The 25,288-nt window shown below is 53.1% G+C and overlaps 1 protein-coding gene across 1 annotated transcript in view; it reads left to right on the top strand.

Annotated features, from left to right (window-relative positions):
* Window positions 1-25,288, top strand: part of COL13A1 (collagen type XIII alpha 1 chain) — a 92,512-nt gene that overhangs the window by 10,951 nt on the left and 56,273 nt on the right. The window contains exons 5-13 of the mRNA XM_028826552.2: window positions 1,652-1,702; window positions 8,920-8,955; window positions 9,765-9,791; window positions 10,861-10,887; window positions 15,913-15,939; window positions 16,036-16,062; window positions 16,911-16,937; window positions 20,079-20,144; window positions 24,102-24,209. Of these exons, the coding sequence (XP_028682385.2) occupies window positions 1,652-1,702; window positions 8,920-8,955; window positions 9,765-9,791; window positions 10,861-10,887; window positions 15,913-15,939; window positions 16,036-16,062; window positions 16,911-16,937; window positions 20,079-20,144; window positions 24,102-24,209 (396 nt within the window). The remainder of the gene's footprint in view (window positions 1-1,651; window positions 1,703-8,919; window positions 8,956-9,764; window positions 9,792-10,860; window positions 10,888-15,912; window positions 15,940-16,035; window positions 16,063-16,910; window positions 16,938-20,078; window positions 20,145-24,101; window positions 24,210-25,288) is intronic.

Raw genomic sequence — 25,288 nt, 5'->3', positions numbered from 1 at the left:
GATCGCACAGCAATAGTGATGAGCGGGGGTTCTAAGCCAGACCTCCCAGTGCCCAGCTCTGTACTTCCCTGTCTGTAATGCAGTATTTCTGCAATAGTTTTCTGTCTCCAAAATAACAATCTCAACAATTGTAATACAGCTGCCATGTATTAAACACAAACTGTGTCAGGTGCAGTTTTAAATATTTTGTCTGTTTTCCCAACTAGCACCGACGTAACCTTTTCAGGGAAGTTTAATATTCTCATTCACATGAGGCACAGAGAGGCCAAGTCACATGCCCCAGGTCACACAGCTAGAATGTGGCGGAGCTAGAGAGACGCCCCAGTGGTCTGACTCCAAGGCTGGGGCCCTAGCTACCATACTATTCTGTCCCCAAAATGGAACCAGACTGTCAGCTCCACATTGGCATGAGGCTAAACTGCCTAGGAGAAAGACACATGACCCTTTCCATGGACCAGGCATTGTTTTAAGTACTTTACATTATCACGTGACATCTTCTCATCCATCCTATGAGACAGGCGCTATCTGTATCCTTACAGACGAGAAAACAGGCACGGGGACATTAAGTCGCTTGCCCAAGGTCACACAGCTGGTGGGTAGCAGAGCTGGACTTCAAACCCAAGCATTCTGGCTCTTAACCGTGACACTACACCTCCTTGTATAAAAATTATTGTATCATTTCCATGACATAAACAGTTACTAATTTGAAATCACCCCTCGCCTACCTGTGAGGTATGACATTTTCCAAAATGCGTTTCCCATAAGGGCAGCAGAGCCGCTCTCAGAATCCCTGTTCACAGAGGAGGTATGTGGGCTCGGAGAGGTTTTGTAACTTTTCCTGGCAGAGTAAGACCTTGAACTTGGGGACACACACACACACACACACACACACACACACACACACAGCGCTTGTCTAACTAGCTTAGCCACCCTTGACAGCACTTCGAGCTCCTCATTCAGCAGCAACTGCCTTCCTCTCAGAGCTGACAATTCTGCTCCAGGCTTCACCCCTCCGTGTCGTTCTGAAACCGGGACTAGGGAATTTGAGGCAGCTCAGCCTTTCAGGGTCAGGGATGCTAAGTTCACACAGCACGCATGTTGCTTGTGTCCCCACCCTCTGTTTGCACAGCCCCGTTCTCGGGCAGGTTCAGCAGTTGCAGGGTGTGCAACCAGATGGGTATTTGCGGAGGGGGCTGGAAAGCACCCTGGGCTGGACGGGGGAGAGACTCAGGCCTGGGCAGGCTTGCTAAGTCTCCCCTCTCTCCCTGTGTCTCCCTGTTTCCTGCCACTCCAATGGATCCGGTTCTTCTTGCTTCCCCGGCCTGGGGTCCCACCACCTTGTCTCCCCGGAACCCCATGTCCTGTGTTCTCGCTGACACCTCTTCTCCTTTCCCTCCTGCTGCTTCCCCCTACTACCGGCCCTTCCCAACCCGTCCCAAATGCTCCCTCCTTGTCCCTGTGCCCTCTCTGTTGCCTCTGCTGATCCCTTCGTGGCCCTCCACGTCCCCGGCCTCCCTCTCCTGTCCCATGGGGCCGGCGTCCTGCTCCCGGCCCCCTGCCAGCTCCTTCCCTTTGGCTCCTCTCTTTCCCGCTCCTCTTCTCCACACCTCCCTGCCCCTCGCTCCCTCTCCCCCTTCATCTCTCCCCACAGGGGTCCCCCGGAGATGCTGGGCTGTCCATCATCGGCCCCCGCGGCCCCCCTGTAAGTTGTTTTTGCTGTTCCTCGGGGTGTGGGGGGTATGGGTGAGTTGATGAAAAGGGCTTTCAGGCTGGGGATGAGGGGGCAGCGAGGGCAGCTGTGCCCCTGGGTGGGGAGGCCACTGCATGTGATGTGGTCAGCCCAACCAGGCCTCGGGTGCCGATGTTGATGTTAAGGAAAGTGGCCTGGCTAAATATACCTAAATTACAGCCCCTTGGGAGGGTTCTGAGGGACCTGCCCTCTAGCCACGAAACTACAGCAGCTGCGAGGCGGCCCTGCTGTTTACAGACAGAAGGGAGAAAGAGTTTGCTCTCCTCCGGATGGGGTGATCCGGCTTTCCCGGGAACCAGCCTTTGTTTCTGGAAGCCCATGGAGCAGATACGAGTCCGGGTTCACTGACCCAGGCACGCAGTCCTGGTCTTGCCAGAAGCCCAGCCCACACTCACCCTCACAGATGCGTCTGTGTGCAGTGCGGGTTCCTGTGTGTTCACTAGCACCCTCCAACCCGTGGCTGGCAGCTTGAGAAAACCAGCGAGGTTCCCCTCACATGTGCTTCCTTAGGGACCAAAACGGGGGTGCGGGTGATGAAGCCAGCAAGATATCGAGGCTGTGGGAGGAAGGCTTGTTATTTTCCTAGAGCCCTGAACCACGGGGCTTTAATAAAATCACCACATGTCAGGGTGGAAAGGATCCCAGGGATGGTCTCATACAGCCCTCTCAGAAGGGGAAACTGAGGCTCAGAGAGGAGGAGGGGCCTCCCATGTAGAGGCTTGGCAGGATTAGAACCGAGGAGCCCCGGCCTCACCACAGCAGCAGGCTGCCAGCTCCACCTTCTGCACTTTTCCTGACCCGCCATGCTCCGTGAGGGATGGGAGCAGAGGGCTAGCCTCTGGAGGACTGAGACCCACATCGGAGGGAGAGGGGCTGGAGAACAAATGGCTAAGTTACATCCAAGCCGCATTGAGCTGAACAGCCAAGCGAGGGGTTGTGGTGAGTGTGGGGAGCTGAGAGGTGGAGCCAGTTTGGGAAGGAGAGCAGAGAGCAGGGGCAGGAGAGCCAGGCTGGCAGGCAGGTCAGGGGCCGGTTCGGAGGCAGCACTTGAGCAGCCCTGGACTGAGTAGACATGGCCTTTACAGCAAGGTTTTCTTCTGGGCTCAGACCACATTGACCACGCTTCACACTTCCTCTATGGTGGTCTCATCTTAAGACTTTTACATGTATTCACTCACTTAATCCTCACAAGAACCCCATGATGTAGGGACTGTGATCACCTCCATTTTACAGATGAGGAAACTGAGGCACTGAGAGGCTGAGTGACTTGCCCAAGGCCATAGGGCTGGCATGTGGCCACACTGGTAACAGATCATTCAGCCAGGCCATCTGGCTGCAGTCTGCTTCTGATTCCTGCTGCTGTCATGGACAGGACAGGCCTGATGTCACTGTCACATGTGCTCCTGGGCTTACATGGTGGCTGCCCCGATGGGCTTCCAGCCTCCTGTGTACTGGAGGAGGTGCAGCGCCAATGCCCTGGCCGAATTGGTCCTGATGAAGGTGGTGATGGGAAGGTCATAGAAACAGAAGACAGTCCTCCAGGTTCTAACATCAGGGACCGAGCCTCGTGTGTTAAGAGGACAGGGGAGTAACACAGCATACAGGGCCTACCCTAGGCCGCCATCTCTGTCTGTCTTCTGGTCTGGCTACAGATGTTCTATTGCACGGATCCTGGTGGTCCTCTAACACCCTTTCAGCAAATTATGTCAACAGGCTACCAAAAAGTTATTGAAAAGCTCCACTGCTGGAGATGTGTTCAGGGCAGTAGAGCCTCTGCCCCTCCTGGCCTCAGCCCAGCACAGATAACCTAATCAGAAACATACCTACTGCACCGGATTTGACTCCAATAGTGAAAAGCACCTTCTGTTCAGGTAACAATGAGAGCTTTTGTCTCCCAGGCACCCGTCACAAAATAGGTCTCCTTCACAGCTGTGAGGCAGGCTCCACCAGCCCATTTTACAGAGGAGAAAACAGTTTCCTAACTCGCCTGTGGTTGCCCAGCTAGTAAGTTCTAGAGCTTGGGTTTGGCCAGGTCAGCCTCATCCCAAAGCCTGCATTCTTGCCTCAACACCCTGCTCCATGTTTGAAATGCTACTGTTTAAAATGATATTTACTGCAGGAGAAAAAAATCCTCCAGGTGGGTGCCTACATTGGCACCAGGAAAGGTTTTATCGTACCAGGAGTCTTAACCAAGCCCAGCATCCTCTAACTTTGGCCCCAATCACCCAGTGGCTCAAGCCATCCCTGCTGAGTCCCCACTGGACAGCAGGGGCAGCCCACTCAGCTCCTCCCAGGAAGCTGCCCTGAGCTACTGGGAGCAGGGGTGGGGGAAGACAAAGGGTCCATTTGTCATTAAGTGGTAGAGGTCAAGTGCGCACCCTTGGTGGCATCCAGGGATGATGGAGAACATGTGACTTTCCACTCAGCCAGGAAGGGTCCAGCAGAGATGCTGCTAATAAGAACCAGCCTTGCCACTCTCAGGGGCCACCTGCCTCCCCTCTTGGAGCTTGATAAATGGTCCAAGCAAAGAGGGACCCCCTCCAAACACTTCGGAGGAGGGTTCACTTTCTAATGAAGCACGCTGGAATACAGTGTTGGGGCACTTTGACTTTAAGGGAGCCTCATGAAATCCAGGGGGAGGCTGGATCCCCAAAATGCTGGCTGGCCCAGGAGGCCCTGGGCAGCGGATCTGCCAGTCCTAGGAAATGCCCCATCTCAAAGTGTGCCCATTCCCTCTCTGAGCTCCCCAGCTTCTCTTCTGGGGCCAGGAGATATCTGAACTTCCAGTCCTCATCCACTAGGAGCCACCCCACACCAGGTAGACACACCTACTAAGTGTGTCTCAATTCACTCCGTTCATATTTGTTAAGAGCCCAGTGCCTGCTAGGTGCTGCCTAGAAACCCGACCTCTGTCAGCTTGCCCTCTGGGCACATGAGCTAGTGGGAGAGACCAGCGATCACATAATCCATGACAATGCAGACAGCAAGTGCTAAACCAGGGGATGGTTAGAGAGTTGTGGGACAAGGAGGAGGCACCAGCCTTGGGGAAGGAGGGCAGGCAGGGAAGGTTTCCTGGAGAAGGGGATAATAACTGCAGTCAAGGACCCGTGAGAAGCCCTTACATTATGGTCAGGGGTTGGGCTTTGTCCTGAGGGTGTGAAGAGCTTGTAGGCTGTGTTAGGCTGATGTGGGACATGACCAGATTTGCAGTTTGAAAGGTTTTAGAAGGTCCAGCATGTAGCATGTTTAGAAGAGGCTGCAGTGGGAGGCTGGCTGGAAGGCACTTGCAACAACCAAGGCCTGGACTGGAGCAGAATCGGTAGGGCTGGCCAGGAGGGCTGGACTTGCAAGCTATTTTAGAGGTGGAATTGAAGGATTTAGTGATGATAAAAAATGAGGATTGAGGGAGAAGCAGGAGCTCAAGATGACACCACATTTCTGACTTGAGTAACACAGTACCCTTTCCCAGAAGGAAGAACAGATTTTGCCAGGGGAGATGAGTTGAATTTGAGCGTGATGCATTAGAGATGCCGTAATGTCCAACGGGAACTGTGATCCGCTGCTGGAGGTCAGAGCAAGTGGTCGGCTGGAGCCAGCTTGGACGGCTGGCAAGAGTGGACCATGCACACCTTGCCTCCTCCCAGCTGCGTTCAGTGACCTCATGTTGGTAGCTTGAAATCAGCAATGGTGGGTGTATTTATACCACAGATATTGGCAGATGCTGTACGAGGCAGGGTTCTCCTCTCCACCCTCTCCCACTCAGCTAATGGTTAAACATTTGCCAGCATGGAGTCTTGTTGGTGAGGGAGGCAGAATGAGGCGGCCCGTGGGCAGAGACACAACTGACCATCTCTTGACGGTCAAATAAGAGAAGGGAGACTTCCTGGTAGGCTTTTCCCAGCAAGAACCTTCTGTCTGTGTATTTGCAAGTAGGAGAAAGACAGGGAGGAGTAGACACAGGGGTCTGCTTTCAGAAGTGGGGACCTCCTTCAGCTCCCTTTTCACTCTGACCTTGAACTAAGGGAGAAGGTTTCAGAGATCAATGTAAAGATTATTTCCTTGGTTCTGGTTCAGAAGGATGTAATATTAATCCATGAATTAATGTACAAATACATCTATTTTTTATACATTTAATGTGGTCCTAATCCCTGTGCGTTTTTTATGAGGCTGGGAATCCAACAAAATTCTACTAGATACAAAAATGTATTATAAAAACAGGACAATCTAAGAAACATATGAACAGAACAGAATGGGGAGGCCAGGAATAAAGCCAAATGCATGTGTCAATTTGGTACATGATCAAGGCTTCATTTCACAATAGCAAGAGAAAGATCAATTGTTCAAGAAATGATGCTGGGGCAACCGATAAGCCACTTAGTAAAAGGTAAAATGAAAGACGGTTGTTTGGTTTTTTATTATTAAAACCAATTTATTCATTATATCAGAATAAATTCCAAATGAACAAAATACTTAGATATAAAACCTGAAACCATAAAATACAAGGACAAAGCATGAGTGAACATTTTATAATTCTGAAACTGGGGAAGGCCCTTTTAAACATCACACAAAATCCAACAGCCATAGGAGAAGATTAAGTTTGTCTATATAAATATAAAACATACCAGAAACAAAATAAATGACAAATGCCAAATTAGAAAGAATAGTCATCACTATTCATGACTATTGAATATTCGGATATCTCCTGGCCCCAGAAGAGAAGCTGGGCAACTCAGAGAGGGAATGGGCACACTTTGAGATGGGGCATTTCCTAGGACTGGCAGATCCGCTGCCCAGGGCCTGCTGGGCCAGCCAGCATCTTGGGGATCCAGCCTCCCCCTGGATTTAATGAGGCTCCCTTAAAGTCAAAGTGCCCCAACTCTTTGATGCATGACTATCAAAGAGTTATTTTTCTTGACAAAGTGCTTCATTCAAATCAGCAGGGAAAAAATAAACAACCTACTAGAAAACATTGGTAAAGAGAAACGGGCAGAGAAATATTGGAAGAGATGTCTAACCTCAGGATATAATTGAAGAGATATAAATTAAAGTCCAGTTCCAAGTCTCCCCACATGCCTTCCCCAGGCCCAGCCTCTCCACAAAGTGGCGTCCCAGTTTCCACTTGGTCCATGACAACATTCTTCCCCAGATCTCTGAAAAAGCCTTGGTTAGCCCCGGATTTGGTCCTGGTTGGAGAGATGCATCTTCCTACCAGGGCAGGCTCTGTAATTAACAAACTGTATGATTATCCCTACCACGTAAACATTGTCCCTAGCAGGATTGAAGATGTTTCTTGGAATCCTCTCCTCCTGACCTTTGCTTCAGTCCTCTTGGTGTGCAGAGTAGTTTACAGAAAGTTTACACTGGGAGGTTTCAGAGATGACATTGGATGGTTTCCGGGTTTTCTCCTTGGTTTATTCTTAGCATCGCTTATCCTTGAGAGGAAAAAAGCCAGGGGCCCTTCCGATAGATGAGTGGAATCTCCTCCCTCATGCCCTTTTGGATGGCTGCCACAAGCCCATCCTAAGCCTGCGGCAGACTTCAACTCACTCGCTGTTGAACCAGCGCACCCACCCTGATGGCAGGGTGCCCATCCTACCCAGCTGACGTGTTCCCTGAGCACAGGCCACTGGGCACTTATGTTCGTGGCTTCAAGGAGGACCCTGGCAGCCTGGAGATGCTTTAGGGTCATAGCATATGAATCCTCACACCAGCGCTTGGAGCAAGGCATGAGCCAGACGCCCGCTGAACAGGGATGGGGGAGCCTGCTGCGTTGTATAACAAAGAGAAATCTTCTGGAGAGGTCTGATTCTAAAACTGCTGCTTGACAAGGACAAACTTTCATTGATCACAAGACATATTGGGCTCAAAAGTAACCTTGCTCTATTCTGGAGCTTCCCTGTTCAGTTCAATTCAACAAGTGTCTGATGATGGCAGCTACCATTTCAATAGGCTTTACAAACATAATTAAATGTAATTTGATGATCCTATGAGGTTATACTGTTATCTCGATTCTATAGATGAGGAAACTGAGGCTCTGGGAGGTTAGACAACTTGCTCAGGGTCACACAGCCATAGTTGGAGGCAGGGTTTGAATTTAGTTTGCCAGTCTAGAAAGCCCATGCTTGGGAAGAGATTCTGGCTGCGTCAGCCAAAGGAGACCCCAAGCTGAGAACTGGGCATATTTGTTTGGTGAACGGCGGGTGAGCCAGTGTGTCTCAGCATAGAATAGATGGAAAGATGTGGCGGGAAAGGAAACTAACGTGGTTGATGGGGATGGGATTGAGGGCTGGCCTTGAACATGGTAGAAAGGAGCCCTTGCTGGTTCTTGAGAAGGAGAGTGACAAGACTTACATTTCTTAGCTCCCCATCACCCTTGACCACCTGGCCATCCCTCCTCAGCCCTGCATCATCACAGCCTTGTGCTTCTTCTAATCTCATCACATCCCCTTTGTCCTGAATCTTGATCATAAACCACTGGATCATAAATCACTGTGGCCAGTGAACCTGCTTCTAGTCTCCACCCTAAATATTTATTTGTGTTGCACTCTGCACCTCCAGGAAAATAGGCATAGATTGCTCTGCATCCCACAAAGATTAAGGAATGCTCAGAGATTGCCCAACTGCTAGGAGAAGCCTGCTGGCCAGGGTGAGAGGAACAGGAGCAACCTGACCTAGTCTAGCCTGAAAATACACATTTTGAAGGTCAGATTCTGATATCCAAGCCATCCTTAGATAAGTGGCCATGAGCAATGACTGTGTAAATAAAAAAGGGCTTAGAGGATCGCAGTCCAGGAGTTCCATGTGCTACGGGCTGAGTCTCCGCTCGCCCCACTGTCCCATGCGTCTGTTTACAAGCCACACATACACAGTGGTGAGGAGCTCTCCAGGGGCCGCTTCCCAGAAGTAGACCCAAAGGACGTTGGCCCCTTCCTGTTCCATTCCCACCCCCAGCACCCGCAGGAGATTTCCTATGATGTTCCATTTCATCTTTCTCCATCCTCCCTCCCAGCCCACTAACCACAGTGAGTGTCCCCCAAGGACGATCACACAGAGTGAGAGTCATGGAAGCAAAAACGAACCAGAGGGCTAGGGATTGGCTGCATCTCCTCCTTGCTCAATCTCACTTGTCTCTTTTTTTTTTTTTTTTTTTTTTTTCTTTTTTTTTTCAGGGTCAACCAGGCACTCGAGGTTTTCCTGGATTTCCGGTAAGTGGAGAAGGCTGAAGTTAGCTATGTCCCAGGTGGTCTGTAGGCCTGATTGGGTTAAACTTCATCTGAGGTCAGCCCTGGTTCCACTCTTTCTCTCCCAAACCCTGGTCATTAAGGACTTGCTTCTACAGCCATTCATGGACACCAACTCAGGACAGTAGCTCAGCAGTCAGGTCACAGTGCAAGGAATAAATACAGGGAAGCAAATCCACAAATTAAGGGGCAGCAGGACAGGCCCCAGGTGAGTGAAGTCACAGGCTGATAAACCCCAGCATGACCTGGGAATATGGAATGGACGATGCCCTGTGGGAGAATACCTGCAGCTCAGACTGTGCCCGGGCTTTGAGAGGAGATCCAGCATGGGGAAGGCAGAGGGATGACCACCTGGGTGTCCTTGACCTCTGCCTATGGGGCCTAAGACAGGTTCTGACAGGCAGAGCAGAGGGAGAAGTTCCCTTTTCTCCCAGCCTCAATGCAGGCCAGCCCCTGATTTCCAGGAACACACCACCCACTCTGCACTCAGGGCAAGGGTGAAGTCTTTGACATTAATGGGGAGGCCACCCATTGGGTTTTCTCTTGTGCTGTGTACCTGGCATACAACATTGTATTATGCTGAACCCCATTTCAAGATGGGAAGTTGAGGCCTAGGCTTACCCATGGTCACATTAACAAGTACGTGGTCAAGCAGGGCCTTGAGCTCCAACTTATCAGAATCCAGAATCTATGCTTTTCCCCACTGCCCAGGCAGCCTCTTTGGCAGGAGGCTTGTGATGCTCAGTCTTTACATTTGGCCTTTCTTTTTTCAGGGTCCCATTGGGCTGGATGGCAAACCGGTAAGTGGACCCGCTGTCAGGGGAGGGCTCCTCCCTCTCACTACAGATCAGTGATCCTGGATCTCTTGGTCCTTCTGCGAGACCCTGACTCCTTGGAAAATGCTTTACTTAGAAGGAAAAGTCCTGGGGCTGAAGGTTGTCACTACTGGGAAGTGGAGGGGGCCATTTGAGTCACCCCTGACCCCAGTGGCCTTCCCCAGGGCACAGGTCGCCAGCTGCCCAGCCTGGCTTTCAGAATCCAAGCAAGACGCATCCCTGGGTGATTCTGGGTGGGGTGGGGGTGAGGTCAGTAGGCAGTGTGGAGAGTGGAGGGTATGGAGGTCAAATAGCTGGTCTGAAGAGCCTGGCCACTTGTGCACACGATTGCCCCTGCTCCTCAGCACCTGTGTCTCCCATGGCCCTGTCCTCGAGGTCAGGGTCTCCCTCCCCGATTGAGACCCGACACGTGTGCTCAAGGCCACATGGAGACTGCTTCCTACCATAGCGCCTCTCTTCGTTCATTTCAATCCTTTGGACTTGGTTCCCTGACACAAATGTTCTTGGGGGAAAGAAGTCCCCTCCCCAGTCCTAGGAACAAGTCAGCTGGAAGGGAGCATGCCCCACCCAAAGCCCTCAGGGTGGATGGAATGCAGCCCCACTCACAGCCACGCCCGGCCCCACCACTCGCCTCTCTCAGTTGAGGGACCCTAGCACCACCCAGTCACTCCCCAGCTTCAGGCCAGCGAGCTAAGTGCAGCTCAGGGGCGCCAGCAATCATTTCCACTCATATCATGGGACCAATCCCCCGAAGCTACCGTGGACATGTGGATGAGGTGAGAGTCAGGGTCTAGGGAGACTACCCCCACCCCTGCTCTCTGAAGGGCAGGCAGCTGCTAGTGAGGCCCAGCAAGGGGCAGTGAGCAAATGACCTTGCCTTAGGGACTGGGTGAAGGAGTGCACAAGCCAGAAGGTGCAGATGGAGCACAGGGGACAGGGAGGAGCACGGGGGGCAGGGAGGAGCACGAGGGAAGGGGGTGGAACTTCTGGGCTGCAAACAGTGCACCTGGTACTCACCCTCTTCTCCTTCCAGGGCCACCCAGGACCAAAGGGCGACATGGTAAGAGCCCAGCTTTCCTGCCTTCCCAAGATGGGTAGGGGTTGGCCTAGCCTCACAGGCACAGCCAAGCACTGCAAAGTGGGCCCCGCAGGGACAACAGGAGTGGCTGCCCGTGCTGGTCACGCCCCAGCTGTGTAAACCAAATGCCCTGGATCCTCACATCAATATGCAGGGAGGCAAAATGGGCAGGGGCTTCTCCATCTGAAGCATGAGGCTGGGAGATCCAGAGAGAGCGCATACCTGGTCGGTGGCACACAGAAGTCGGTGTCCAGCTTAGTGCTCTCAAACCACACTCGCGTGGGCCTTGGGAGACAAGGTTTCATCCGCACTCACAGGGGACACTTTCTGTAGGAGACACCATTTCTACTGAGCCTGAGGTCCCTCAAGGCCTCATAACCCCTTCCCAGTGCTGGCTGTGCCCTGAGCCACCCCAGGACTCCAGGGGTTCCTGCCCCACTGGGGCTGGTGGTGCCCAGTGGATCATCTCAGCTGGGGGTGCCACATGCACCATCCCAAAGACCCCTTCTCCTCTCCCCACGCCTTCCTGGGAGTTTCTGTTTGGATGTTGGGCCACTTGGCAAGTCGAGAGCGGGAACGAGGCCTTCTCTTCCGTGTCACAGCATCCTGTGGCCGCCCCCCAGATGGATCTGCCCAGGGGAATTGGAGTGCCTCAGGCCCCGAAAAGGTGGAGAGACAAGCTTTGCCCCACCTTTCTCCTGGCCCCTACCTTCTGCAGAGCTTTGGAAATAAATTTGCCGTCTCCACAGACCATCCCTTCCAGAAGGCAATGAAGGGCTGCCCACTCTCACAGTGGGCCAGGTCTCAGCAGGAACTGATGGGCCATTAAGAGCAAATGGGCCCCTGCTCCCACACTGTAGAGTGTACTTTGGTTTTCAATAAAGCCCTGCTAAAAAAAAAAAAAAAAAAAAAAAAAAAAAAAAAAAAAAAAAAGCCCTGGGCTGGGATGCAATTTCTGCCTCCTAAGTCCCAGGTCACACCTACACTGCGAGGGACCACCTCCTGCTCCACAGGTCAGTGGGCCAGGCAGGGGTCTGGCTCATGCCTTGCTCCAAGCGCTGGTATGAAGACAACCCTTGACCCATGACTGGGGCACTGCCAGGGCACCGAGGGAGGCAGGCAATCTCGTGGATGGAAAGGGGGATGGCGGAGTGTTGGCTGCAAGGCCTGGGCTCCAGCCTAGCTCTTCCTAACTTGCCAGCTCCCTCTGGGCCCCAACCTGTCCTCTTGACTCAGATCCAACTAACATTTATTGAGGGTTTGCCGTGTGGTCGGCACCGGGCTAAGCACTTTGCATGACTGTCTCAATCCTCAGCGTAACTGTGCTCCAGGTCTTACAAGAATCCCTTTTGGCGGGTGTGGAAGCCAAGTCTCAGAGAGTCTAGGTAACTTGCCTGAAGTCACACAGCTGAGTGTCCAAAACAAGATCAAAACACAGTTCTCAAATTCCTTCCCTCCACGTTTTATTACCTTCCTCCCTTTCTGTTTCCCTCACTCTTTGTCAGCCTTCCTGCCACCTTCCTTCTTTTAATGCATTTTTTATGGAGTATCTAAAATGTGCTGCGCACTCCTTCAGGTGCTAGGGATACAGACGGGAGCAAGAGAGGCTGTCTTTGCCATCTGTAGCTCACAGTCGACCAGGGAGACATCCTTTTAAATCATCACTCATGTAACTAACAAGTTGCTTTGCAATGAGTGCTATAAAAAGATAATCCTTAGTGCCCTGGAAACCTTGGTATAACAAAAACCTCACCCAGGCCAAGGGTCGGAGATGGCTTTTCTGAGAAAGAGACTTTTGAACTAATGCCTGAAGAACGAGGATTCAACCGAGAGAAAATAGAAAGAGGGATGAGAATGTGCTTTCTGGACATGGGAGAACAGCATGTGCAAAGGTCCTGAGGTAGGAAAATCCTTGACATGTCTGCAGAACTGGAGGAAGGGCACTGGCGGCAGAAGGCCCCTGAGGCAGTGGCAGAAGAGCTGGTGCTGGAATCCAGGTCCCCCAGCAAGGTTTCCTCTCCATCACAGCTGCCTCCGCTGCAAATGCATTTCCTCCCGCCCCTACCCCGTTCCTAGGCGTGCTGTGCACATGTATGGAATAGTGGAAACTGAGACAGGAATAAACTGCCATGCTGCATTGTTAGAGAGGCATAAAGGGTTTGGGGTGCTCATCCCTTCAGTCCCAGCTTCTTTTCCTCTCTGGCAGCCTTATGCTACCATAAGGTAGCCCATGGCCCCCCAGAAGTAATAATAATGGTCATCTTCTAGGCAGCACTCTGGCATCCTCATAACAGCTTATCATCCCCACTTCATGAGAGGGGAAATTGAGGCACAGAGTGGCTAAGTACATTGCCTGAGGCCACAAAGCTCCTAAATACCAGAGCTGAGATTCAGACCCATACTATGGGGTCTTACCCCTGGATCACACCTCCTCTCAGCTGCCAGCACTTTGTCCTAGAGGAAAGGGACCCTTCCATGGGGCCCCTCTTCCTGCCCTCACTCTGCCCACACCATCCCTCTGTCCCACACACTTGACCGCCTGTCTGTTCAGGGATGAGAGCTAATTCAACAGAAAAGGCAGGCCCACCCCCTCTCTCGTGAGCCCACATCAGTAGGATAGATCACCTATCTGCCTCATCAAATCCGGCAGGCCACAGAGCCATCCGATTCCTGTTTGCCTTGGCATGGGTACCCGAGCTGTTAGTTGCCAACCGCTGTCCAGCATCATTACCTTGGCCCGCTCTTCATCTGTCTGTCTCCCGCCCCAGATGCTGTCCCCTCTGCTGGCGTCCTACTGGGGCACTGGCACTCACCCTCATTGTTTAACCTGCATCCTTACCTTCAAAAGGGGGTCACCTCTGCCCCACCCACTTCACATTATTCCCAATAACCTGAAATAAGGTGTTGAAGTGTTGGGAGGACACAGTTGTACAATAGTGCAGTTGGGGGGTGGACAAGATTGGGGGTTCTGAGACTCAGGAATGACATAAGGGCTGTAAAGCAAGACCTGGACTGAGTCCAAATCTCACCCACCACCCACAGGGCTGTCGGAAGAGTGAGGAGCGCCAGGCACTCACAACACGCCTAGCACACAAGAAGCGGACAGGCACCTTAGCTATGCTTCAGTAGCAGTTAGCAGAGGGCTGGTGGCAAGTGCTGAGCACATCACCCGGGGCCATGGCCCTTAAAGGGGCAGGCGCTGCCCGGCTGGAGAGAACTGGTACCATGTGTTGTTGGGCCTCGACATAATTAAGAGAAACTTGAAATCCAGATTTTTATTTGCACTCTGCTTGCTCTTAAGTGTTGGTAACTAGTTGAAATAAAACCATGTGGGATACACGAAATCCCTATGAAGACCACGACTGTCCCCTGGGCCACCATTTGGGATGTCTGGTCTCAATTGTCCAAGTCTCTGCAGTCCTGAAACTCCGCCTGCCCCTCCCCCATCACACTTATATCTCTGTCCTGACAGAGGGTGACCTGGTCACCTGTGGGCTGGGCCCGGGTTCCCTGCTGGGTGAATCATGTGCTGCTGAACTTCATTCTAAACACTCTGCCAGGCCAAGCGTGGTGGCTCACACCTGTAATCCCAGCACTTTGGGAGGCCAACGTGGGCAGGTTGCTTGAGTCTGGGAGTTTGAGAGCAGCCTGGGCAACATAACAAAACCCTGTCTCTACAGAAAAAAAAATAGAAGAATTAGCCAAGCATGGTAGTGTGTGCCTGTAGACCCAGCTAATTGTGAGGCAGAGGTGGGAGGATCACCTGAACCCAGGAGGCTGAGGCTGCAGTGAGCTGAGATCACACCATTGCACTCCAGCCTGGGCAACAGAGTGAGATCCTGTCTCAATAAAACAATAAAAGATAAATAAACACTTGGCCAGCCACATGGGCTGGGAGGGCCACATGGATGGTCCCAAAGGCCACTTCTCCCTTCCAGTGATGCTCTTGGGAGTTTCCCAGTTTGGAGGTGGCCCTGTTGGCAAGTCGGGAGCAGGACCAAGGCTCTTGCACATCACGGCATGCTGCCGCCACCTCCCGGATGGACCCACCCATGGGGATCCACGATGCTTCAGGCCCCAAAGAGAATGGCTCTAGCCAAGTCTAGAAGCCCTGACTCCCAAGGTCTGGCCCAGTTCTCAGCATTCGGCAGAGTGGAAACAGCTGGACCTTGGCCATCAGACAAACCTGGGCTCCTGTCCCAGTGCCACCATTCACTGAGCCACGGGGCCATGTCTCTGTCACCTCGCTCAGGAGCTGGAGTGGATACGAGCATGTCCCTCACAGGCACACACCTGAAGAGCCTCAGCTCATAAGGCATTTGTTTTTTCCTCTTCCCTGCACCAGCCTTGGTGCAGCCTCCTAAGAGAGCCAGAGCATGCTGGGCCCTCCTCAGACAGCAAGGGTCCCTCCTGACCCCAGCTCCTTTCCTAGCCCTGCATGGACAAGACAACCTTGAAGGAAACCTCAAGATCCCTCATATTTCTTAGAGAACTCCGGAACATGGCTTCAGTTGCCAACTTCCTGCTCGCTCTCTTTTGCCGAAGGTTTCTCCAAGGCCCCCATTGTCTGAGGCACCGGCCCAGCCCCCCAGGCCAGAAGCTCTTCTGGTTCAGTGGGCTTCACTGCAGCCTGGGAGGCAGGAGGTGGAATGTGCTAGTGTCTCCCAGAGGCTTGGTGCCTGTGAGGCAGGGGGTCCCATGGAGCAGAAAACTCCCTGACCTCTAGGTGCAGCCCCTCCATAGCTGGCCCATGACATGCTGGTGGTTGGAGGAATGGATGAAAGATGCCATCTGTTCTTCATCACAACCCTCGTCCGGCCCACTGCGGGGAGAAGAAGCTGAGACTCTGTGGATGAGACCACACCACCTTGAATGTGGTGGGCATGGGAAGACCTGGACATGGCTGGCCCAGCCTTCAGGATTCAGCCCCAATCTCCACCTAGGCAGGTGTCCCTGATTGCCCGTCTTCTGTCTGCCCACTGATCTGTGTATGTTTGCTTCCCACAGGGTCTGACGGGTCCCCCAGGACAGCCGGTTGGTACCTCATCCTTCTATTTCCCAGCAGAGAAGCTTCAGGTGGTTGTGACCTCAGCTTCGGTTTCTAACTCTCTCATCTCCGTCTCTTTGTAGGGACCTCAGGGACAAAAAGGAGAAAAGGTAAGAGCAGTGGAGGTTTCCTAGAGTCTCCATCTCAGGAAACGGTCCCCCAGTTGGTAGAAAGGGGTCAATAGTGGTTATTTTCAAACTTTAGTTTTAATTGACAGAACCAGGAAAGCCCCCGAGGTGTCGCATAATAGATTCAGTTGACGCCGCTCCAGGTGACATCCTTTTCTTGGAGTGAAGGGTCCTCCTGGAGCCTGGCCTGGGTGACATCCTTTTCCAGGGGTCCTCCTGGAGCCTGGCCCTCTTCAGCCTGTTTCTGGGTCCCTCCCAGCTGTCACCCCATGGTGTTCCCTGATGCCTCTGTGAGCCTCTGGGATTCTGAGGCATCAATCTGTCAACCACTGGCCTGGCCTCCTGCCCTCTCTGTCTTGTTGAATTTCTGATAGAGACTCTGCTGTGCTTGCTTTTGGGCCACTGGTACAGGGGCCTGGTGCTCCCAGCTCAGAGAAGGTGGCTTGGGGGCCCCCATGGTGCCAGCTGCTCCCATCCAGTGGCTTCTGTTCAGGGCTGTCTGGTGGGCCTGTCTAGAGGGTCAACCTTTAGCCAGGCATGGGGCATAACTCCCGACTCTGCCATTATGGCAAGTGGTGTAAGGCGAAGCTCCGCCCCTAGGCTCCATGGGGCAACTTCCAGACAGGCCCTGGAAGTTTCTTCCCTGCTGCTAGCCAGGGGCAAGGGAGGGACTTAGTTCTCCTGCCTCAGAGGGCTCAAATGAAAGCTAGAGCAGGAGGGCTGGTGAGTGGTGAGATGTGTGACATGTCCTGAAGTTCTGGGGGTGCCCTGAGAGACAGGTACCCCCAACAAGTGCCTAACACCCCCTTTCCCTTCTCTCTCCTTCCCAGGGTCAGTGTGGAGAGTACCCACACCGGGTAAGTGAACCCCTAAAATTGAGCAAGGCCCTTTGATCCATCCCTGGGGCACAGCCCCCAGCTCAGCCTCATCTCCCTGGGGTCTCCAGTTCCTAACGGATCGTGGGGGAACAGGAGCCCCCAGTGCCCTCTGCACGCAGCAGTCAGAAAGAAGGGTGTGGGGTGGCAGTGCGTCTGGTGGGAGCAGCTGATGTGTCTCTCTGGCCATGGGCTGTATGGAGCTGTTCATCATCCGTGCGTGTCTGTACATCTGCCCCTTTGTACGTACGGCCGACTCAGTATGTTGGAGTCTCTTGCTTCGTGTGGAGCTCTGTGGCTCCTCTGCACATGGCCCTCTATGGCAGCGTGGCTTGTGTGAGTCCGACTCCCCACCCATCCAGCATGTGTGTGCAAGTGTGTGTGTGTGTGTGTGTGGCGGTGGGGGGTGATGTCCGGCAGCCTAGCCATGGCCAAAAAAGTGGGACTTTTCGATTAGTCATTGTATCAGATGATGGTGTTTCACATCCAAACCTCGATGATGGAGATAATCGGGGACTGACTGTAGCAATTGAAGGATAAAGTCTCTCCTTGGCCTGTTTGAGAACAGAGGAAGCCCTTCTCCAAGCAGGCTGGGGATTTCCGGCTGAGATGCTTCCTCTGCCCACCCCTGCCTCCTCCTTCCTTTTCCTTGCTCCACCCCAAGAAACAGAACCCAAAAGACTGCTGTTGTCCTGTTAGGAATATTCAAACTTGTGTTCCAGCAGCAGGGTCGATCTTGGGACAGGGGAGAGCAAGATACGCACAGCTTCCTCCAGCAGGAGCCCCAGTGAGCTAGGCCCAGAAAAAAAAAAAAAAAAAGCCCCTCATTTTGTGGATTGGCCTCGTTGCTCCCAGACCTGGACAGCAGGGATGGAGGATGAGCATCTTTAGGCCTCTCTCCCCTATGTCACGTGCCCCATGGTGCTCAGCTTCCCTGGCTGCCCACCCCTGCCACGCAGGTCCGGCTGGTGGGATTTGGGGAGTGGAGACAGACATAAGCCGGAGCTCAGCGTCAGCTTGACTCTAGAAGGGCGTCAGGAGGGCCATGCTAGCAGGGCCCGGCCTCTGCCCAGACCCTCAGGAGGCTGGAAGGCAGACCTGAGGTCTGGGTTCCTGGGCCAGGGAACCACTGCGAGTCTGGTACGTGAGAGGCTGGGATGGGTTTAAGGCTGCGGCGGTGCTAGGCCCGGGCTGAGGAAGGCAGGCCAGCAGCAGCGCAGTCAGAGCCAGCCCGTCAGTGGCATGTGCTCCAGGGATGCAGGGGCCCTTGTGTTCCGGCCAGCTTGATCCTGATACAATAATAGAAGGTCAGCTGTGTTTATTTGAAACGATAGGCTCACAGGATTGTTATGTTACCCGAAAGAAAGACAACATCCCCCAGCACAAAAGACAACACAACTGCAGACGCTTTGGTAGTGTGTCACCCGTCCTCAGTGAGCGCTTGGGGTGGGGTGGGAGCAGGGGTCTCTGCTTCTCAGCCCAACACAAGGAAAGGGAAGGGCACAGTGACAGAAGGCTGCAGAAGACCCCTGGCCACAGGGTACAGTGAAGCCTGGCCTCATGACGGTGGCATTCTGGGGAACATGTCAGGCATGGGGTGGGGGAGTAGATTTGGGGTCCCAGCTGAGGTGGAGAGCAAGTTTATTTAGAAGAGGGTAGAAAATCAGGGGGCTTCTAGAGATCTGTTGGCTTTCCAAGGGGTCTGCAGGCAGGGTTGGGGTGGCAGGTCTTGAGGCCTGGAAGACACCAAGAGATCCAGGTGGCCCCTCCTCCACTCCAGCCTGTGGCTTCCCCAGGGAGGGAGAGGAGAGGGGTGGGGAGGAGGGGAGCTGGTGTCTGTGGGCTCTCCCATCACGGTCCCTGTCGCCCTGTCTCTGCCACCTCCATCCCCTCCCAAACTAGGAGTGCCTAAGCAGCATGCCAGCAGCTCTGCGCTCCAGCCAGATAATTGCCCTGAAGGTTTGTAGGTTCTGGAAGGTCTCCGGGCTGCTCTCCACTGAGAGGCTTCCTGAACATACAGCCCAACATTGCACATCCCCAGGCCCCGGCAGCGGGAGCGGGTGGAGGTCTGCGTGCAACTACTGTCCAAGAAGGCAGCAGCTGTGACCTGGAAAGGCCACACTTGGGCTCTCGATCCCCAGCTGGGCACATTCACAGCCCAAACAGCTCCTGGTTCTTAACACTCATCCCAGGAGTCTTGTGTGATTTAAGTACTTTCAAAAACAAGCGGCTGATGACAGTATATGCCATCTTTGTTTTCACATGGGCTCTAAGGGCCTCCTAAAACCATGGGTTGCTCAGCTTCAATGGGTAGAGGGACTAGAAGCTGCAAGAATTTCCAGAAATGAAAATCACATTAGATAATATGACTGCAATTTGCCTCCCGCAAAAACATGGTTGAGCGTTCTGGAGATATCTTTGCCCAGCCTCTATTTTCCAGGCCCTGCAGCCCCAGGGTGAGCCCTCAGCAGCACTTAGCATGTGCCCATACTGGCCGCACCCTCAGCCAGCTCAACTCCCGGGGAGCTGGGCTTGGCACTGTCCTTGACCACCCTCCCCAGATGCGCTGACACCAGCCTTTCTTGCTCAACCAAAAAAAGAACCCACCAGCCGCACACCAGCCCAACTTCAAGTACCAATTTCACGGGCCCAGTGGTTCCCTGGCCAGACCCTCTGAGTTGGCTCCCTTCTGTCCACCAAGCAGGGATGGGTGGGGCTGGCAGTGCAATTTTGGGCTGCATGTCCAGCAGCCTCTGCAGCCCAGCATGGCCACGGAGGGCAAGCCTGGCCATGGGGGGCCATTGTCCCATTCCGGGGGCGGCTGGTCAACACCCCAAACTCTGACCTGGAGGCCGAGGCCGGGTGTGGACTGAGGGCCACAACTCCTCCCAAGGGACGGCTGTGCCATCCAAGGGCAAGCTCCGCTCTGCACCCTCAAGCCATGAGAGTGCCCTGTCCACTCCTTCCCTCCCACTCCTCATGTGCACGCTAATCTCTCTTCTCTCTTCCTCTGCTCCGGTCCCTCTTGGCCGCCCTGCCCTCCTGGTGACTTTTGGCATCGATCTGAATACCTGTGATCTTTGGCCTTTGCCCTCTGGCCCTCCAACTCATCTTTCTCCTCAGCTGCTGCCTCTCCTCAATTCAGTGCGACTGGCTCCACCCCCGGTCATAAAAAGGCGGACATTCCAGGTAGACACCTCCCGTTTGTCCAGACCATGTGTGGCTTTCCCAAGGGGCCTGGCAAGCCTGCTGGGGCTGCAGACAAAGCCAGAACCTCACTCTAATTCAGCAAAATTAAATTAGACAAAAATAGGCCCACGTATACCATAGACATGGAAATACACAACACACAGGACCCAGAAGACCCACAACTATCACCACACAATGATTACTCACAACAGCCACCAACAAAAGCTGTCAGTGTGTGCCAGGCACCCTGTTACCCAGTTCGCAGGCCTGTTTATATTTCATTCACCAACAGTTTTATGAATTAGGCATGATCATCCTTATTTCATAGATGAGGAAATCAAGGCTCAGAGAGGTTAACCAAGTTGCCAAGGTCACACAGCCAGTACATTGCAGAGCAGGAATTTGTACCCAGTCTCTCTGCCTGTTACTAGCTGTGTGATTTGGGGAAAGTCACTTGACCTCTCTGTGTCCCAGCTTTCTCATCTATAAAATAAGAATAATAACAGTGTCTATTTCACAGGGCTGTTGTTGATATGTAAAGCACTTGGAATAGTTCCTGGCACAGTTTAAGAGATATAATTGTTAGCCGTTATTATTACTATTATCCATATTTTGGAGACAAGGATGAGGCTCGGAGAAGTGAATTGATTTGCCCAAGGTTATACTAACAGTAAGAGGCAGAATTGAAACTGGCCTTGAAGCAGAATTGAAATTGAAGTCAGGTCTTCAGACCCCACATCCAGGGCTCTCTCAGCTGGACCTACCTCCTCTCTGCTTAGAAATGCAGACTGCTTAGCATCTGATCCCTCGTAACCTGAGTTTGGGGAGCAAGGGCATTTGTGGAGGGAATGTAGTCCACAACCCACATGGTGAGCAAGTGCTTCCTTCTTTCTGCCTTCTAACCCAAGGGGGCTGGGATAGGAGCAGATCACAAAGAACAAAGCCATCTGGCCTCTGCTCTTCAAGAGATCACAGCTTGATTCCAGGCCAGGTGGCCCGTGGCTGCCCCCGTGCTCCTCACCTTTCTCATGCTGCGCTGGGTCCCCCGCCCAGCACAGGGATGTTAGCAGTGGCAGGGCTCTGAGCTGCTGTCTACAAGCCTGACTGTAGAGCCTTAAGCAACCATCCGGCCTGACTCAGGAGTCAGGAGCCCAAGGTCCTGGATGTTCAGGCACCTGATTGAACAAGGCTGAAAAATCCCTCCAATTAACAGCTAAAAATACAGAGGGACACGTGACTCCATGCCACCCAAGCCTATAGGCCACATATCACATTACGCCTGGCCAAATCCTCGAGAGCCTCCGTGTGCCCGAGCACTCACCGGAGCCTGGCTACTCAGGAGGCCCACTGGCAGCTCCGAAGCACCAGGCCCACCTCTGTCACCCACCCCAGCCTGTGCCGGACCCCATTCCGGGAGAGCTGGGTCCACACTCTCAGAATAGCCATTCTCCTGGACCCCAGCAGTGACCTCCCTCCCCGCCTTAGTTGTATCAGCTGTTCTTTGTTGAGCCCTCGCTAGGTTCCAGGCATTGTTGTGAGAATTCTATGCAAATTATCTCATGCATTCCCCACAAGAGCCACCTCATTATCCCCCGCTTTGCAAAGGCAGAAATCGAGAGGGGTGCAGGATCCCATCCAGGCCACTGCATGTTACTGCCTCCTTTTCAGGAGCAAGAGGTGGTTAAGCCAGAACTTTTTGTGCTACCCTGACCTGGTTTCCAAAGTAGAGAAAGAAGAGGAGGCACCTCTGAGCTGCCTGCTGCAGATACTGCCTTCAGAATCAGGTTTTTATATGCTCTCAGCCACTATGGGACATAAAAATGCTTGTCCATTTTCTATCAATAAGCCAGTATTGATTTTACAGACTCTGCAAGCCGCTTAAACATTGGGACTAAGAGTCATTGAAAAAGGAAGCTTTATATGAGATACGATGTGCTTGGCAGATGGTGCTGGAGGTCATTTCCAACATGCAGAAAGAGTAGACAGTGAGCCCTTTTTGCTGGGGGCTTACTTAGAAAGAATAGGAAGAGTCTGCTGTTCCAACTTTGGGTCCTGGCGCCACCCTGAATTCCCATGTGACTTTGATCAGGGAATTCAACTTCTTGGAGTCTCAGTTTTCTCTTCTGTAACATAAGACTTCTGACGTTGTGAAGATTCTAGAATTTCACAGTCAGAAAGGACCTCAGGAGTTTTCTTGAGACTAAGCTTCCCCCATCTTGTGAATGTAGAAAACCCATGAAAAATATAAACACACAAAGTACAGGATTCCGAGGAGGTTCTGGGACCCAAGCAGCGGAACCAGATTTAATGTGGTTGAAAAGGAGGCTGCACTGGTCCCCTCTTAAGGCCTGAGGCTTAGTGAAGCCTTTCTCGGTTCAAAAGAAACACTGACACCTGAGACTTATCAACAACCAACATGCAGCTGGGTGGGGGACCTGCAGTCACGGCAGCCGCCAAAGTGATTTCAGCACCTGCCTCCTCTGCCATGGACACCCTGAGCCCTAAAGTGGCTTCTCAGAGGGTGTGGCAGGATAGGGCCCAGGCCCCAGAGTGACACTGCGAGATGCCATCCGCCCACAGGTTTTCCAGTCAAAAGATGGTGCAAGCAGGTCTTGCTGAAAGTTTACGTTTCTCATTCCCAGGTTGTGCTCTCCTATTTAGGACCACCACTTCCCTCTAGAGTTTGCAGCAAGCGTCATCAGCTGCCTTCCTCACATGGGGAAGCAGGAGTCCCGGTGTGTCACAGGGGCTTGCTGAGATCCTCTGAGAAAGGTGGGCCGGCCTGGAACTCTGCCGCCTGCATCCCCCAGCCTCTACCCTGGAGCTCCCACACCTGCCAGGAGGTTCTGCTTCAGCCCATCTGCAGGGATGGGCCCCTCCTCACAAGAGCTAAGCCCAGATTGATCCCAGAGAGGTCATTTAGAAAATAACAAACCAAGGAGCCAGGGTTGGTTTAGATCTAAGATGACTTTGTGTTGCCCCAGCCCTGAGATCTGGGTCACGTGCACTAGGCCGTCTCCTCCTCCTGGAGGAGGGGATCATGATGCTATCCCTACCTCCCTGGGCTCACAGTCCATCCTGGGGACAGGTATGGTGGGAAGGCTGGGCTCAGAACAGCCTCCCCACATAGCATAAAGCATTTCCACACAACTTCTAAACTCTTTCAATGAAACCAAAGATTGCAGGCTCAACTGCCCTCCGAGGCCAGGCAGATCACCTAAGTAACAGAAGCAGGCTGTGTGTGAGAAGGGCTAGGAGGGAGAGGACAAAAGCAGCCAGAGAACTCAGGCCCCACTTAACGGGCAGCCACTCCTTGGAGGTAGGAATGTGGGCCCAGCACAGCCAGGGTTCCCAGTGTTTCATCAGAAGCCACCAATTCAAATTTTGTACGTAAAGTCTCTTGCTCCGTTGTTTAGTGAGCCAAACAAAATTCCCTGGGCTTTGACCTAAGGATCCCATTTGATCCTCTGGGTCAGACAGTCAAAGACAGCAAAAAGCTGAGACAGGAAACGGGGGCTATTGTTTCCATTCTACGGCTGAGAGGCTGGGGCTTAGGGGGACCTGTGCCTCGCCACACAGGGATGGTGACACAGGCAGGCCCAAACTGAAGATTCAGGCTATCTGGCCAGGCTGGGAGCAGGCCTTTGGTTGGGCCAGGGGCTGTCTCCCACTCGCTCCTCTGCTTCTGCCCCCACAGAGTGTCTCTCCACAGCCAGTCCTCTTTGGAAGCCCCACCTTCAGGGATCTAACATCTTGGCGTTCTTCTCACTGCCACCAGCCGCTGCATGTCATCACCACTACCACAGCATCATCACCAACATGCCACCCCTCCCCCCACCACCACTGCCTTCCCAGCAGAAATCACAGCAGGCCTTCACCGGGTGCATGGCCTGAGGGTGGGGGCCGCTCTGCAGCTCTGGGGGCCTTCCCTCTAACATTTGTTTCCATGAACCTCAGGGTGAACAGAGCCAAGCCAGCATCCAAGGTCCACCAGGGCCCCCAGGCCCCCCTGGACCAAGTGGACCTCTGGGGCACCCAGGACTGCCAGGGCCCGTGGGGCCACCCGTAAGTATTCCCTTCCTCTCTCCTTCAAGACTTGTCCCAAGAACTCTCTGGAAACCTCCAAACCTTGAATAGGCAGTGGGTCCCCTACAAAAAGCAGAAATGCCTTGGCAGGGCCATTGGATGTGGGTGAACCATGCAAGGGGCTATTCATCCCCAGCACACTCACCACCCGTTGCACTCTGGCTCTGAAACACAGCCTGGGCCATGCCCGCTGCCTTCCAGGGAGGAGACCGCCAACGACCTGCCCCGTTCCCAGCCCCAGCAGAGAGGAATTTGGAAAGAGAATTCCCAAGGGCACTTCTGATGGCTATCCCTGAGCCCCTTAGGAAAACCTGAGTCAGGGGCAGTGGGTTTTGAAGGAGGTAGCGAGGGGTCATCCAACTACCTGGCACCCCAATGAACAAGACTTCCAGGGGTGTGTGCAGGTTTCACACTGCTGGGCCACCTGCCAGCTGAGCTGAAAGCCCAGTCAGCCAAGAGCCCTGTGCCAAGCCTGAGGATGCATCAAGCCTGCCGGGCCTGCAGGGCCACTGCCTGGAGGACTCCAGAGAGGCCAACTGGCACCCCTCCAGGCTGGACCACATTCAAGTGACAGGTCAAGCCCAGTGGTCACCAAGTCAGCCATGTTCAAGCCCTGGCTAAGATTCCACTCTTTCTCAGCCCAATTTATACAACAAAGCCCCAGGACAGAATAATTCAGTGGATACCTGGACTTCAGAGAAAACGGGTCTTCCTCCCACCCATAAGACTAATGTTATTGGAGAGGCAGGTAAAGGGCAAAATGCTTTTTAAATAATGTTTTTCCCATGTGGTAGAAAAACCAAAACAAAACCTGTTTTTCCTTCTTATGACAAAAGCACCATAAATTCATTGTGAAAAGAATGGAACATAGACAAAGAAACATAATGTTTGTGCGCATCTCTGATAGTTTTGCTGGAATAGAGTCCCAGAGGTGGAATCCCAGAGGCCAGATGTCCCCAACAAATAGCACTCCGTGTGTACGGCCACATTCTAGATGGCCTGGTTGCATGTCTGGGCCCCTTGGCTGCCCAGCTTTCAATCTCGAAGCTTGTTATAGG

Source organism: Macaca mulatta, chromosome 9, assembly GCF_049350105.2.
Source record: "Macaca mulatta isolate MMU2019108-1 chromosome 9, T2T-MMU8v2.0, whole genome shotgun sequence".
NCBI classification, from domain to species: domain Eukaryota; kingdom Metazoa; phylum Chordata; class Mammalia; order Primates; family Cercopithecidae; genus Macaca; species Macaca mulatta.
This window is presented reverse-complemented; position numbering and strand designations above follow the sequence as displayed.